At 39.8% G+C, this 15,572-nt stretch overlaps 1 protein-coding gene and 1 long non-coding RNA gene across 2 annotated transcripts in view; one reads left to right on the top strand and one right to left on the bottom strand.

The window, feature by feature from the left end:
* The window catches only part of ALDH9A1 (aldehyde dehydrogenase 9 family member A1), a 29,517-nt gene extending 14,393 nt beyond the window's left edge, over nt 1-15,124 (top strand). The window contains 7 exon segments of the mRNA XM_081491333.1: nt 1,042-1,238; nt 2,141-2,281; nt 5,532-5,720; nt 5,952-6,039; nt 9,572-9,713; nt 12,531-12,643; nt 14,394-15,124. Coding sequence (XP_081347459.1) covers nt 1,042-1,238; nt 2,141-2,281; nt 5,532-5,720; nt 5,952-6,039; nt 9,572-9,713; nt 12,531-12,643; nt 14,394-14,488 — 965 coding nt within the window. The 3' untranslated portion in view covers nt 14,489-15,124.
* Nucleotides 1,042-10,992, bottom strand: LOC145506511 (uncharacterized). Its single transcript, XR_014053985.1, has 2 exons — nt 9,303-10,992; nt 1,042-2,603 (listed from the first exon to the last, which is right to left on the bottom strand). It is a non-coding gene; the product is annotated as an uncharacterized LOC145506511 (long non-coding RNA).
* Nucleotides 15,125-15,572: the final 448 nt, after the last annotated feature.

Genomic DNA, 15,572 nt, shown 5'->3' on the forward strand with positions numbered 1-15,572 from the left:
TTCATTTAGGAAGCAGAAGATAAACTTCTTCATTTGTGTCTTAAGAGAAATGAGAGACAAGGTTTCCATTAGAGAAGCTTTGGTTGATTAACAAAAAGATTTCTCGCACTATTTAAAGAGAAGACTCTGTGAGAAAAGAAGACATGTCTTAGAAAAACTCTCAGGTTAAAAGAACTCTAGTATTAAGACATTGTATTGAAATGCAGCTTTTTTCTTGTTGCTGCTTCATGTTCATTTTGCACATTTCTCTGATAGAGGAGAAAAAGAATTAAGTTACTAGCCTTGTGGACTCTCATCAAATTAATTAACCTTTCTTATCTTCAGATTCAGCTTTTATAAAATGAGTCTAATCATACCTACTTCATACTGCTGTTGCAAATGTTAAATGAAGTTAATATATGTGAAAAGCTGTAGATATATAAGGTATTACTGGTTGAGACATTCCAAGTGTGTGGCTTGGTCTGTTTCATGAGAGAAACTAAGGAGGGAAGAACAAGATAGGTTTACTTATTAATAATATTTTTTGGCCTAGCACTTGATGGGGAACAGGAAACAATTGGAGTTTTTTTAATTTTTAATTTTATATTGCATATAGCTGATTAACAGTGTTGTGATAATTTCAGGTGAACAGTGCAGGGACTCAGCCAATCACATTTACATGTATCCCTTCTACTCCAAACTCCCCTCCCATCCAGGCTGCCATATAACATTGAGTAGAGTTCCGTGTGCTCTGCAGTAGGTCCTTGTTGGTTATCCATTTGAAATATAGCAGTGTGTACATGTTGATCCCAAACTCCGTAACTATCCCTTCCCTCCATCCTTCCCCACTGGCAACCATAAGTTAGTTTTCTAAGTCTGTGAGTCTGTATCTGTTATTTTATCAATAAGTTCATTTGTATCATTTCTTTTGAGATTCCGCATATAAGGGATGTCATACAGTATTTCTCAATTGGAGTTGTTCTTGATGTGTCCTCCTTGTCCTGTCTTCGGAGGATCTTCAGTCTTCAAAAATCTTTCTGTGTTTTTATCTCGGTAACGCAGGGAACGCCATGGTCTTTAAACCTTCCCCCTTCACGCCCGTGTCCGTGCTGGTGCTGGCTGAAATCTACACTGAGGCTGGAGTGCCTCCTGGGCTCTTCAACGTGGTGCAAGGAGGGGCTGCCACGGGCCAGCTTCTGTGTCAGCATCACGATGTGGCCAAAGTCTCCTTCACTGGAAGTGTGCCCACGGGCTCCAAGGTGAGAATGAAGCCAGTAGGGGCATCTGCTTATGGCATCCAGATGTGGCTGTGTCAGGCCTCCGCAGAGTGTGTGCTGGAGGCTGATCCTCTGATTTTACCTAGCTTGTATTGGCAGGTAGGCTGTACGTATTTTTGGGCCAAGGTCTGAAGTGTACTTTAGAAGTGTGAAGGGATAATTAGAGCAGCTCAGTGTGTTAGGCCCACGAGGGATGGGAGTCATCTTCTACCTGTGTCTGAGAGGTCAGACCCTAGGCTGCCACTTGTATTCTTTGGTGACTTACGTCATCTATAGCTGCCGCCTCTGAATAAAGGGCGTTTTCCCAATTTATTCAGATTCATTGTTTTGACCTTAACTTGTGCTCTGAGTTCTGTCAGCCTGGAACACAGTTGCTGCTAAGTCGCTTCAGTCATGTCCAACTCTGTGCAACCCCATAGACGGCAGCCCACCAGGCTCCCCCATCCCTGGGATTCTCCAGGCAAGAACACCGGAGTGAGTTGCCATTTCCTTCTCCAGTGCATGAAAGTGAAAAGTGAAAGGAAGGTCGCACAGTCGTGTCCGACTCCTAGTGACCCCATGGACTGCAGCCCACCAGGCTCCTCCACCCATGGGATTCTCTAGGCACACAGTTACAGCAATAGAAAAGAATTTCTGCCCATGACAGATGAGTTGCCAGGTTGTTTTAAATGAACTCCCTCTAAGAATATCAGGTGCAGTTCTGTATATTCTCTTCAGTGTTCTGGAAGAGAATACTTCAAGTAGACTAAGGACAGAGTATGTTGAGAACAAGGCTGCAGGTCATACGTAGTTCAACATGCCTTTTCAGGCTCACGGTCTAGTTAACCTAGCATGTAATCGCATTGGTGTTAAACTTCTCGATGCTTTTGTTCTTGTTCTGTAAGATCATGGAGATGTCTGCTAAAGGAATCAAACCTGTTACCCTGGAACTTGGAGGCAAGTCTCCACTCATCATCTTCTCCGATTGTGATATGAAGAATGCTGTAAAGGGGGCGCTGATGGCCAACTTCCTTACTCAAGGCGAGGTGTGTACCTGACCCTGAGAGAGGTTTAGAGGGAGTCTTCACCTTTCATGTCACAGCATGTTTTTTGTTTTTTTTAATTATTTATGTTTTAATTTGAAGGATAATTGCTTTACAGAATTTTGTTGTTTTCTGTCAAACCTCAACATGAATCAGCCATAGGTATACATATATCCCCTCCCTTTTGAACTTTCCACAGCGTGTTTTAAAGCTTGTTATTTTAAAATAATTTCAGACTTACAGAAAAGTTGCACAGATATATACAAAGAATTCCCATATACCTTTGAACCAGGTTCCATGTTAACATTTTATCACATTTACCATTCTGTGTGTCTTTGCATGGGTTTCCCTGATGGCTCAGACAGTAAAGAATCTGCCTGCAATACAGGAGACCTGGGTTCAATCCCTGGGTCAGGAAAACCCCCTCGACAAGGGAATGGCAACCCACTCCAGTATTCTTGCCTGGAGAATGCCATGGCAGAGGATCCTTGTGGGCTACAGTCCCTGGGGTTGCAAAGAGTTGGACACAGCTGAGCTGCTAACACTTTCACTTTTCACTTACTGTTTATTCATGCATATGCATGTTACTATATTTTTCTGAACTGTTTGAAAGTTGCAGACAGAAGATCCCTAACCTCTCCATATGTGTATTTCTCAAAAAAAGTGAAAGTGAAGTCGCTCAGTCGTGTCTGACTCTTTGCGACCCCATGGACTGTAGCCTACCAGGCTCCTCCGTCCATGGGATTTTCCAGGCAGGAGTACTGGAGTGGGCTGCCATTTCCTTCTCCAGGGGATCTTCCCAACCCAGGGATCTAACCTGGGTCTCCTGCATTGCAAACAGATGCTTTACCATCTGAGCCACCAGGGAAGCCTATTGCCTTCTCTTAAATAAGCACAATATGGTTAGTAGAATCCGTAACTTGGTATTAATATACTACTGTTATTCAATCATAACCCTTATTCAGATTTCTGCATTTGTTTGACCAATGTCCTTTTAGAAACAGCTTCTGTTTTGCTGGTTCAAAATCTAATCTAGGAAGATGTGTTGCATTTACTTGTGGTGTCTCTTTAATCTCATTTAATCTGGAATAGTTCTAAAGTCATTCTGATCTTTCAGTACTTTGACAATTTTAGAGGAATCAACCCTTTTATTTTGTAAAATGTTCCTCATTTTGGGTCTGTTTAGGTTGTTTTGTTTTTTTTAATTGGATTTAGTTTATGGATTTTTGGCAAAACACCACAAAAAATGGTATTTTACAGTGGTGTCGTTGACTTTGATCACCACTTAAGGTGGGTCTTTACAGTGAAGTTGCTGTTTTTTCCTTTGAGGTTAATAAGTGTCTTGTAGGAGATCAAGTGAGACTACCTTGTTCCTTATCAATCTTGGATCTACTAGTTTTAGCACCCTTTGATGTTCCCTAGAACGTGTTTTTCTGGTGGTCACCAAGTGGTGATTTTCCAATTCTGTTATTCCTTCTACATTTATTTAGTTTACCGTCTATTGCAAGAAAGAACTTTCTCCCCTTCTCCCTAGTTTGTTTTTCATTCATTTACTTTTATCAGCATGAACCCATGGATTCTTACCTCATTCTGTGAGTTACTATTACTATTGTTATTTATTTTGATGCTCAAATAATTGAGGATTCTGCTGCCGGGAGCCTTTTTCTGTGACTTTTTGATATGTCCCCATTATTCTTTGAGCCCTGTTTTACTTCCTGGCATAGCAAGATGTTCTAAACACATCTTGTGCTTTCTGTGGTGGAACTCTGGAATGAGCTATTTCTCTAAGAAGACTTGATTCCATTTAATGGTAAATGGTTTTTAGAAACGAAGATCTGCCAGATGTACTTGTTTCTGCTGTAGTATTATTGCTTCTATGTCTTCTCAGAGTCCAGAGCCAGGAAATAATATTGATATTTGGCATATGTGTGTGTATGCACACACATATCTATTTATATCTGTCTATATTAATAACTATAAGTTTATACAGATATTTCCAATCATTCCAATGTTGCAAGATTTTAGCTTCCTCCCTTCCATGTTAATAATTTCCGTCTCTGATAGTGAAACATTTAGCATCCATTACTCACAATACATGCAATTGCTCAGTCCTAGAATATGTTTATAATAGTTTCAGATTTGTACCTGCATTACTGTGAAAAATAAACCTTCTAACCAGCTTGCAACCTTCTTTCTATAGTTCTTTTTGGTTTTAGCCTAAGGGTATAGTTAAAATCTGTGTTCAGAAATTAATGGGTCAGTTCTTCCTTCACCACCCCCTTCAATATGGTTATGATATTCACTTTATTTTAAATTGAGATCTTATTTTTAATGTATTATTTTATTTTTTTGGCTGCACCGCACAGGATGTAGGATCTTACTTAGTTCCCTGACCAGAGATTGAACCTGGAACCCAGCAGTGAAAGCATGGGATCCTAACCACTGAACCACAAGGGAATTCCTCATTATTTGTGATTTTAGAGACAAACATTGACTATGAAATGCTCTAGATTTTTATTAGACTCAGGATCTCAGTTCTTGATCTGTTTTTATTCTTCAATTCCTTCTACTCTTAACTTCCTGTTCTCAAAATACACAACCAATTTGAGCACCTGAGATGAGAAAATAGGAGAAGTCTTATGAGTCATGTAGATCTATTACTTGCTTTAAGGAAATTTAAACAAAAACAAAGGCTTAACTTTTATTTCAAGGGGCAGAGAGTTTGTGTGTAGGGTAGTACGTATTCAATTACATGTGTGATCCTGTTCAATATGGTGATAATTTTTTAGAAATGGAACTAATTTTTAAAGACTTTATTTTATTTGTTTGGCTGCACAGGATCTTAGCTGCAGCATGTGGGATCTAGTTCCCCGACCAGGGATTGAACCTGTGCCCTCTGAATTGGGAGCACAGAGTCTTAACCACTGGACCACCGGAAGTCCCCTGTTTCTTTTAAATTTAAAGCTGCTGGATTTTTTTCCCTTTTCCTTTTTTCCCCCTTTGTGCTGTGCTCAGTCATGTCTGACTCTTTGTGACCCCATGGACTGTAGCCCACCAGGCTCCTCTGCCCATGGGAATTCCCAGGCAAGAATACTGGAGTGAGTTTCCATTTCCTCCTCTAGGGGATCTTCTTGACCCAGGGATTGGATCCATGTCTCCTGTGTCTCCTGCATTGCATACAGATTCTTTACAGCCAAGCCATTGGGGAAGCTTTTTACCCCTTACTTACATATAATTTGTGTCTGTTTTTTAGGTTTGTTGTAATGGTACAAGGGTATTTGTGCAAAAGGAAATTCTTGATCAATTTACAGAGGAAGTGGTGAAACAGACCCAAAGGATAAAAATTGGAGATCCCCTTCTGGAAGATACAAGGATGGGTCCCCTCATCAACCGACCACATCTGGAGCGAGTCCTTGGGTTTGTTAAAGTGGCAAAGGAGCAGGTAAGAAACAAGTAGAGATGCGATGAGATGAGGGGAAGGGTAATTACTGCTGGGTTACTTGCTCTGTGCCCTTTCCTATGGTCATGTCCATTTGGGAGCCGTATTCTGCATTGTACTTGCAGTGGAGTGACTAAGTGTGCTTTTGTTCAGGCCACAGGTAGCATTTCCAGAATGCATATTGAAGTTGTATGTTTAACATAAAGTATACATTCTTCTTTTCTTTTTTGGCAGGGTGCTAAAGTGTTATGTGGTGGAGACGTCTTTGTACCTGAAGACCCCAAATTAAAGGATGGGTATTACATGAGACCTTGTGTATTAAGTATGTCCTCTTCTTGTTTGCTTTTAAATGTTTGAATTAAATGTTAGATAGAAAAAAAGTATTTATAAACTGTATATATGATGTAAGGCAAGGGTTGGCAAACTGTGTCCCCACTACTCAGATGTAAGAAGTAGAAGTTCTCTGTTACCTTGGAAGCCTCCTGTTTGCCCCTCTTCCTCTTGGATGATGTTATCAGTTACCTAGGACTTAACTAGGTACACACCTGTTGTTCTAGAAGCAAGGCGCTCAAAAAATGAAAATTCATGTTTGATTAAAAACTAAGTAATGAATTTCTTTTCTCAAGAAACTTGGTAAAGAGTGTGTTTTACTTTGAACTTTTAGATCATCAATATAATAAAACCAATTTGTCAGACAGTATACTAACACAAAAACTTAAATGATATAATAATTTTTAGCATTTCCTTTCAGTCTGAACAATCTCCTGGTTTGGACAATCAAGTATATGGTCATCCTACTGTCCTCATCCATCTGCTTCCCTCCTCCTGTGGGTGACACTGTTTTAGACATTGTTGTTGTCATTTACTTTTCTCTGTCATTTTATAATGCGTTAGTATCTACTATAAAAATATTGCCAGTTTTTTTGGCTTTAAAAACTATATATAGATAGAATAATGCTGTATAATTCCTTACACCTTATCTTGAAGATAGATTCAGCTGATTTTTGTCCCTGAGGTTGACAATGGTGCCACTTTTCAACACTTGGTATTTGATTCTATGCAGTTTAACCTTTAGCCCTTGCTAGAAAAACAATTACTGAGGTTTAAAGGCTGTGAATTTAGCATCCATACCATGGATTAGCTTGTAGCTGTTAAAGAAGAGGGAAAACTTACAATGTTTTTAAATAGAATATAGATTAAACAATAATGTATATGGTATTATCCCAAATCTGAAAAACCAAATATGTGCATGGAACAAAGAAGGAACAGAGAATATGCATCATAATGTTGATAGTGGATTTATTTCTCTAGATGCTTGGATTAAAGTTGATTTTTGTTAAACTTTATGCATTGCTGAATATTACAAATTTTCTATAGATTATGTTTATATATTTATTTTTAGTTGGAGGATAAATGCTTTACAATGTTGTGTTGATTTCTGCTATACAATGTGAATCAGCTATAAGTATAGACATATCCCCTCCCTCTTGAGCCTCCTTCCCACGAGCCCCGCCCATCCCACCCATGTTGGTCATCACAGAGCACTGAGCTTACCTCCCTGTTTATACAGCAGCTTCCCTCTAGCTATCTGTTTTATACGTGGTATATCAACGCTAGTCTGTCAATTTGTCCCACTCTCTCCTTCCTCCCGACCCTCGCACTGTGTCCCCAAGTCTGTATCGTAAAGATGACTGCCTCTATTCCTGCCCTGCAAATAGGTTCCTCAGTACCTTTTCTAGATTGCATAAATATGCATTAATGTATGATATTTGTTTTTCTCTTTCTGACTTACTTCACTCTGTGTAACAAGTTCTAGGTTGATCCATTCACTACAACAGACTCAAATTGAGAATGTGTATTTTGCAATTAGGAAAAAAAAAATTTTTTTAAGCTGTGAACCTATGCAAAGAACAGGGAGCTAACTACCTTCACTTCATCCTAGTGATTCTGAAAGCCTGATTTGTGGTCCACAGTGTCAGTATCGCTTGGAAAACTAGTAAAGAGGCAGATTTCTGGTCTCTGCCTTAGACCCCCAAATGTAACTCTGAGGGTCTGGAACCTCAAGACCTGCATTTTGGGAGAATAGATACATGTATATGTGTGGCTGAGTCCTTTCGCTCTCCACCTGGAACTACCCAACATTGTTAATCGGCTATACTCTAATACAAAATAAAAAATTCAAAAGGGAAAGAAAGTTCTCAGTTTGTTTTTATGCACATTAGAGTTTGAGACTGATTCCAGAGGCTCAATCTTTAGATTCAATTACTAGATTTGGGGCTAAAGTATAGTGCAGGAACCTCTCCTTTTCTCATATATGAGCTGCTGCTTTATCCCCTCATCTCTTTTGACTCTCTAGTATAGAACATACTGCACACAGCTCCATACCCTGTTATCAATGTGTGTAAGACAAACTGTATTCTGGGACAATTGGATAATGAACTGTCTTGGATCATTTAATATTCTGACTAACAATTTCCCTAAAAAACATGGATTAGCAGTTTTCAGAGATTTAGATAATAATAAACTATCCTTAATCACCACCTAAAATTATTTAATATACCTTTGTAGATAGTTTAGGTGTCCCCAAAGTATACTGTAACATACAGAGGAACAAAGAGCTGTTTTTACTTTGTATATACAAGCTCTGATCTATCTCTTGGGAGGTTTTAGAGTCTTCATCTTTGTAGCTACGTTAGTAGTTGGTTTTTAGCTTTGGCTGGTGTAAAGCTGGTATTTATAGTAGGGCCTTAAGGATGTTTTTCTGCCTCATCATTTACATATATCACACAGGCTAACAGATATCTCACTCCTTGCAGTGGTTGCCAGCACTGAGTTGAGCTGTCTTTCAGCCACAGTGAGATAACTTCTCTTGAAGTTCACTGGGGTACACTATTGCACATCTAAGTACATGAGCTTCTTTAGGTATACATGTATATTTTAAAAAATCAAGTGTGAATTTGATCATTTTAGGGAATTAATCACTTAAGTACATTTTCATATTAACTGAACACCCATTCAGTTATTTTTGTTTATCTTTTTACATTGTATTTTCTTTTTAAAAATACTGTTTCTCCTACTATCACAGTTATTAAGAAAATGTGAAAAAGTATAAAAACTGTTAATCTTGTATGACATTTTAACAGAAACTGGGATATGTACAGTTTGTGTTTTTTTGTGACTATTCATCATAAGCATTTGCTTATTAAATTGTCTTCAGAAATGTTACTTTTTGAGGCTTCATAGAAGTTCATCATTGGGGTGTGTTTTGTTCACATGACCATCCCATCTATTTTGGATGCCTTGTTTGTTGCTTCTAGTTTTCATTGTCACAGGAGTGTTGTGATGGAAGTCTTTGTACCTATATCCTTGTCCACCTCATTATCTATGTCCTTGAAAAGTGAAAGTGTTAGTTGCTCAGTTGTGTCCAACTCTTTGAGACACCGTGAACTGTAGCCCACCAGGCTCCTCTGTCTGTGAAATTTTCCAGGCAAGAATACTGAAGTGGGGAGCCATTCGCTTCTCCAGGGAACCATCCCGACCCAGGGATTAAACTCGGGTCTCCTGTATTGCAGGCAGATTCTTTACCATCTGAACCATTAGGGAAACCCTAACTATGTCCTTATGATGAATATAAGAAAAAGTAGATTTAGAATGAACACAAAGGCCATCACTCCTTAATATGTAGTGTTAATTATCATGCAGGATGGGTGCTCTGGTTTATAATCACACTGGAAATGTTACATTGAGATTTCTCTAAAGCTGTGTATTTCACTGTTTACTATGGACAAGAAATTTTAACATGCCAGAATGATAATTCCTTCACTGATGTTTGGTTTTTAAAATAATGTTTGCAGCTAATTGCCGAGATGACATGACCTGTGTGAAAGAAGAAATCTTTGGGCCAGTGATGTCCATTTTATCATTTGACACTGAAGCTGAGGTTCTGGAAAGAGCCAACGACACCACTTTTGGACTAGCTGCTGGTGTCTTCACCAGGTAGGTGGGGAAGGACACACCAAGTAGCTTTGAAGAAATGGGACTGCTGTATCTTCTTAGGTATTTAATTTATCTTATTCCTTCACTGGAGTTTGCCCTCATTGCACTTTCATCAGCATTTTCTCTTTGCTTCAGGTAAAGTCAGAAGATGCCAGAGTAGCATCACAGCCAGAACTCTACTGTTGAGTTTAAGCTATCGACTTTATTGATAAAAATCTTATTCTTTTTTCCTTCATTCATTGAATAAATATTTAAGTTTCTGATATATGTAAAGCATCATGTTAGGTCCCTATTAAAAAATACATGTCAAGGAATTTAGAAACCTGTAAGCATGTAAATATTGGCAGTAGTTTTCAAAGATTTTTAATAGCTATATAGTAGTACCTAAATTGGGATGCATTTAGATTTTTAATAGCTATATAGTAGTCCCTAAATTGGGATGCATTGTAACACATGTGGGCCTTCTATTGTGTATTTAGGGTGCTGCTTCCAATTTTAACTATTGTAAGTAATGTGATTACTATCTTTGTACATAAACTTAAACTGCTGAAAAGCAAAAAGTGATTTGGGACTAAAATTTCTTTGAAAATGATTGTAGACTGTTTGATTACACACAAACTTGGATTCGTCTTTGGCAATAGTAGGCAGTTTTCTAAGATTGCTTTACAATTGGGAATATGTTGTTTCTTTAGTGATATACAAGTTTGGTTTTTTGTGTGTTTTTTTTGTAGTTTTGTGGTGAGGAACTTGGTGAGGAAGACCCAAGTCTCCCTTGAGGACCTGATGTACTAGCTTCTTTTTGAGTTGTGAAGAAAAGAATGAGGAGCTCCTTTTTTGTTGCTGTTCCTAACAGACTTTATTTTTTTAGAGCAGTTTTAGGTTCAATGCAAAATTGAGTGGAAAGTACAGATATTTCCCAGTCTCTCTGCCCCAACATGTGCATAGCCTCGCCGTGATCAACATCGCCCACCAGAGTGGTACAGTTGTTAGCACTGATCGGCCTTCGTGAACACATCATTATCGCCCAAAGACCATGGTTCACGTGAGGCTTCACTCTTGGTGTGCATTCTGTGCATTTGGACGCATGTATAACATGTACCCAGTGCTGTCGTGTCAGACAAAGTAGTTTTCACTGTCCTAAAAGCCCTCTCTGAGGAGCTGCTTTTGTTGATGTGAGGAGAGAGTGGATTACGTCTCTCCTGCTACTTTGCTTCATCACCAAAATACAAAGCCCAGTTACAGAGGACGGTAACTCCTTTTTTTAAAAAAAAAAAAAAATCACCTTTGTTAGGATAATTCACCTACCAAATAATTCACTCATTTAAAGTGTACAATTTAGTAGTTTTTAGTTTATTTATAGATTGTACCACCGTCATTATAATCTAATTTTAGAACATTTTTGTCATCCCAAGAAAATTAACAGCTACTCTGCATTTTCCCCTCCCTCCACCCCTGGCAACCACTAATCTACTTTCTGGCTTTATAGATTTGCATATTTTGAAAATTCTACATAAATGAAATCATACAGTATGTGACTTTTCATGACTAGCTTCTTTCACTTGGTTCATTTACTAGCTTCTTTTCAAAGTTCATTTATGTTGTAGTCTGTATCACTACTTTATTCCTTTCTGCTACTCTGTGTGTGTGTGAAAGTCGCTCAGTTATGTCTGACTCTGCGACCCAATGGACTGTAGCCCACCAGACTTCTCTCTCCATGGGGATTCTCCAGGCAAGAATACTGGGTGGGTTGCCATGCCCTTCTCCAGGGGATCTTCCCAACCCAGGGATCAAACCCAGGTCTCCCACATTGCAGGCGGATTCTTTACCATCTGAGCCAACAGGGAAGCCCTTTTCTATACTGAGTAATATTCTGTTGTATGGATATATCACATTTTGTTTATTCATTCACATATTGATAGACATTTGGGCTATTTCTACTTTTTGGCTATTATGAATAATGCTCCAGTGAGCATTCATATATGAGTCTTTGTGTGAAAATTTCTTTGTGTGTATGTTTCATTTCTGCTTGGTATAAACCCAGGTGTAGAATTTCTGGATCATATGGAAACTCTCTGTGTAACGTTTTGAGGAAATGCCAAACTGTTTTCCAAAGTGGCAGCTGTACCTTACATTCCCATCAGCAATGTTTAAGGATTCCAGTTTCTCCACATCCTCACTAGCAACTGTTACTATCTGTTCTTTTGATTTTAGCCATCCTAGTGGATATGCAGTAGTGTCTTATAGTTTTGATTTGCATTTCTGTGAGTTGTCTTTTCACTTTTCTGATAATCTCACTTGCAGCACAAAATTTAAAAATTTTTATAGATAAAAATTATTCTATTTTTTTAATCTGTTACTTTTGGTGTCGTCTAAGAAGGTTGTGTCTAACGGCAGGTCATGGAGATTTATTCCTGTTTTCTTTGAAGAGTTTTATGGTTTTCAGTCTGATATTTTAGTTAAGTGATCCATTTGAGTTAATTTTTGTGCATTGTGTGAGAAAGGGCTCGCTCTTCCCTTCATTCCTTTGCATGTGGACATCCGGATGTTCCAGCACTGTTTGCTGAAAAACTATTTTCCCCCATTGAATTGTTTTAGCACCCTTGTTGCTGCTACACATTTTATAGATGCTTTTGGATGAGACTACAAAATTCAAATTCTTACCTATTTTGCCTGGATGGTATAAGATTTTAAAACACATTGTGAAGAAACAAGAATTTGGCAATGTTTTGAAACTCTTAGAAGTGACTATCTCACTTTTCCTGTTAAAGTCGTAGCAAAAGAAACTATGACTAACCAATGCAATTTATTTCTTCATAGGGACATCCAGCGTGCCCACAGAGTGGTGGCTGAGCTTCAGGCTGGAATGTGCTTCATTAACAACTATAATGTCAGTCCAGTGGAGCTGCCTTTTGGTGGATATAAGAAGTCAGGTGAGGAGGTGGGAATTCTGAAAAATTCTTGTCTCTGGAGACACTGGTCATAATTCAGTCCTTATAGATCAGGTTCCTAAACTTGTATCTGTATCAGAATTACCAAAATGTATATGAATTCCTCGTCCTCCCCAAGCTCACTGTATCCATGAGAATGGAAGCTGAACATCTTTATTTTTTCCAGAAGTTCTCCAGAAGGTTCTGATGTATAGGTTGGCTTGTGAACAGTAGGATTACTTTTTCCTCACAGTCTATAATTGCTGTAAGCATAAAACCATTCCAAGATGTCCTAACCATAGCAAGTTTATAATAGTCTGTTAGGAGATTTGAGGCGTCAGGAACATAGCCATTACTTTGAGGTTCTTTCTTTGGCATTTGTTGCAAATTTCACCGGTTTTGTGAATTGGGCTTCCCTGGTGGCTCAAATGGTTAAGAATCTGCCTGCAGTGCAGGAGATCTGGGTTTAATCCCTCAGTCAGGAGGATCCCCTGGAGAAGGGAATGGCTACCACTCCAGTATTCTTGCCTGGAGAATTCCATGGACAGGGGAGGCTGGTGGGCTACAGTCCATGGGGAAGCTAAGAGTTGGACATGACTGAGTGACTAACTCTTTGACTATATAAAAATCGATTTGGACTTTGTAGACACACTTTTCTAAGAGTCTGACCCCTCGTCTCTTGGCAGGTATTTATAGCCATCACAGTGTTGGCAAACACATAAACACTGGCGAGTAATGGTGAGATAGTGGGTGTTAATTTGACAGTTTTATTTGGTACTGTGTTTGGTATTACCCTGGCATTCTCTAGTCATACATCTCTAGATTCTTGTCCCTGTGGGGTTACCCAGAGAAGCTGTCACACAGACTCGAATGCAGGGTAGGAATCAGGACTCTGTTTTGTTCATTCTTAACCCTCAGTTTGTTTGGAATCTGTAGTGTTGGCCTCAGTGGGGCCTCTGCACCCAGCTCTCCCTTCCCTAAATCTGCATCTTTGCATCAGTGCCCATGGATGAGAGGACAGAAAGCTGGCCTAACGCGCCCAGTGAGCTCCATGCTGAGAGGATTTGAAAAGGAACAAAAACCAGAGAGGGCCCTACCAGGCCTTTGAGTAATGTCACCTTTGGAATGGTGCCCCCTGGAGATACGCAGTTTGGGAGACTGGGCCTAGGCCTTAGGATGCAGAGCCTGCCTCAGCCTGGAGCAGGAGCACAAGGAAGGCTGTCCTTTTTGCACGTAACCTCATCCACTAGTGGACTTTGGGTGGTGTCTTGCCTTTGAGTAACCTGAGGGTCTATAGGGTCCACTCCCCACATGAGTGGGCAGAGTGTAAATAGTTGGTGCTTCTAAAGATTCAATAGAAGAGGAGGTTACTAAACGTATTACGTAGAGTTAGGTTTTAAGTTAGCACTGACTTTTAAATGCATCAGGTTGATAATTGTAGAGAATGCTCTAATGTTTGATGAGGAAGTCTGAACATTTTAGACCTTAGCCCAGAAGAGTAAATACTGGAAGTTAAGGTTCATACTGGTAAGAAATGAAACCTAAGTATTTCCCCATCCCTGTCCTTGAAGGCCAGTGGGTCACTTTTCCCACGTCTAGCTCCACAGTCACAACATGAAGGGAAGGACTGGATCCCAGAACTTGTTGACGCTACACTCTTCCCCAGCCCTGGGAGCAGACCCTGCCTGTCTCTGTAGGCCACTGTGGCTGAGTCCCATCAACGGCGCACCCTCACCTTGTCTCTTTCTTTCAGGATTTGGCAGAGAGAATGGCCGGGTGACAATTGAATACTATTCACAACTGAAGACTGTGTGTGTGGAGATGGGTGACGTGGAGTCTGCTTTTTGAAAACATGCAGTGACACCAGTGAATAATGAGAGCCAGCTGTCATGACCGTGGCAGCCGCCTGCTGGTTTAGATCCAGAGTATTGGTCATTCAGGATAAGAAAATGGTTCAATGATGCTCTTCATGGCTCACTTTCCTAAGTGAAAATGTACTTAAATGTCTTTTATATACTAATCAAGAAAGCTTGATTTTCCTCAAAGCAAATTTCTCTAAATAATCTGTGAGAATCACTAACAACTTTCCAGAGAACAGGGGGAGGACCAGGATTGTTCATCTTCCATGGAGCCCACGCACTCATGGGTTCATTTTAGCATGCTTTAAAGAATACTTGCCTTTAGAGGTTCCTGGGAGTATCAGAAGAGATTTCTGCTCCTTGGTGTTTTTAAGTCCATGGTCTCTTGTCATTCCACTGAGAAGGCTGATAGTCGGGAAAGTGGGCTTGGCTAACAGGTGGGTCAGTTGGTGTGGACGCTGATTGGCCAGAGCCAGCGCTGTGGTGGTGGTGGTTGGGGGGGAAATCAGCTCCCATCCTTGAGTTACAGCTTGCTCTCTTATGATAGAAGGGTTTCCTTTTCAAGGTACACATTCTTTGTATGCCACTGCAGTATACTGAAACTAAATAAATCAGACTGACAGTCCTTTCAGTGTCATGTTTTGAAGCTAAACACATCTTAGGGTTATAGGGGGACACAGGATAGGCTAAAGTTAAATGTTGAAGACAGAGGATTTGACATTCTTTGCAGTGAGTACGCACAGGCAGGCTTCCATTGCTGTAATGAACTATCAATGGCCCACGCAGACTTCTGGGCTCCATGTTCTTTCCAGCTCCAAAGAACAGGGCCTGTCTGTGAAGGGCTGTCAGTTCACAGTGACTTCTCAGACTGTTGCAACAATCCTTACCTTTCTGCCTTATCGTTCTTTCACAGGAGTAACTTAGGTTTACTAGTATTAGGGTTCTCCAGAGAATCCGAAGCAATAGAGTAGAACAGGTAAGTGTAAGCAAAGATTTCTTATAGGAATTGGCTCATGTGATTATTACGGCAGCTGAGACAGAAGGCCCATAGTCTCCTGGCTGCAAGCTGGAAC

Source organism: Giraffa tippelskirchi, chromosome 5, assembly GCF_054371585.1.
Source record: "Giraffa tippelskirchi isolate mGirTip1 chromosome 5, T2T-mGirTip1v1.2.pri, whole genome shotgun sequence".
Lineage (NCBI taxonomy): Eukaryota > Metazoa > Chordata > Mammalia > Artiodactyla > Giraffidae > Giraffa > Giraffa tippelskirchi.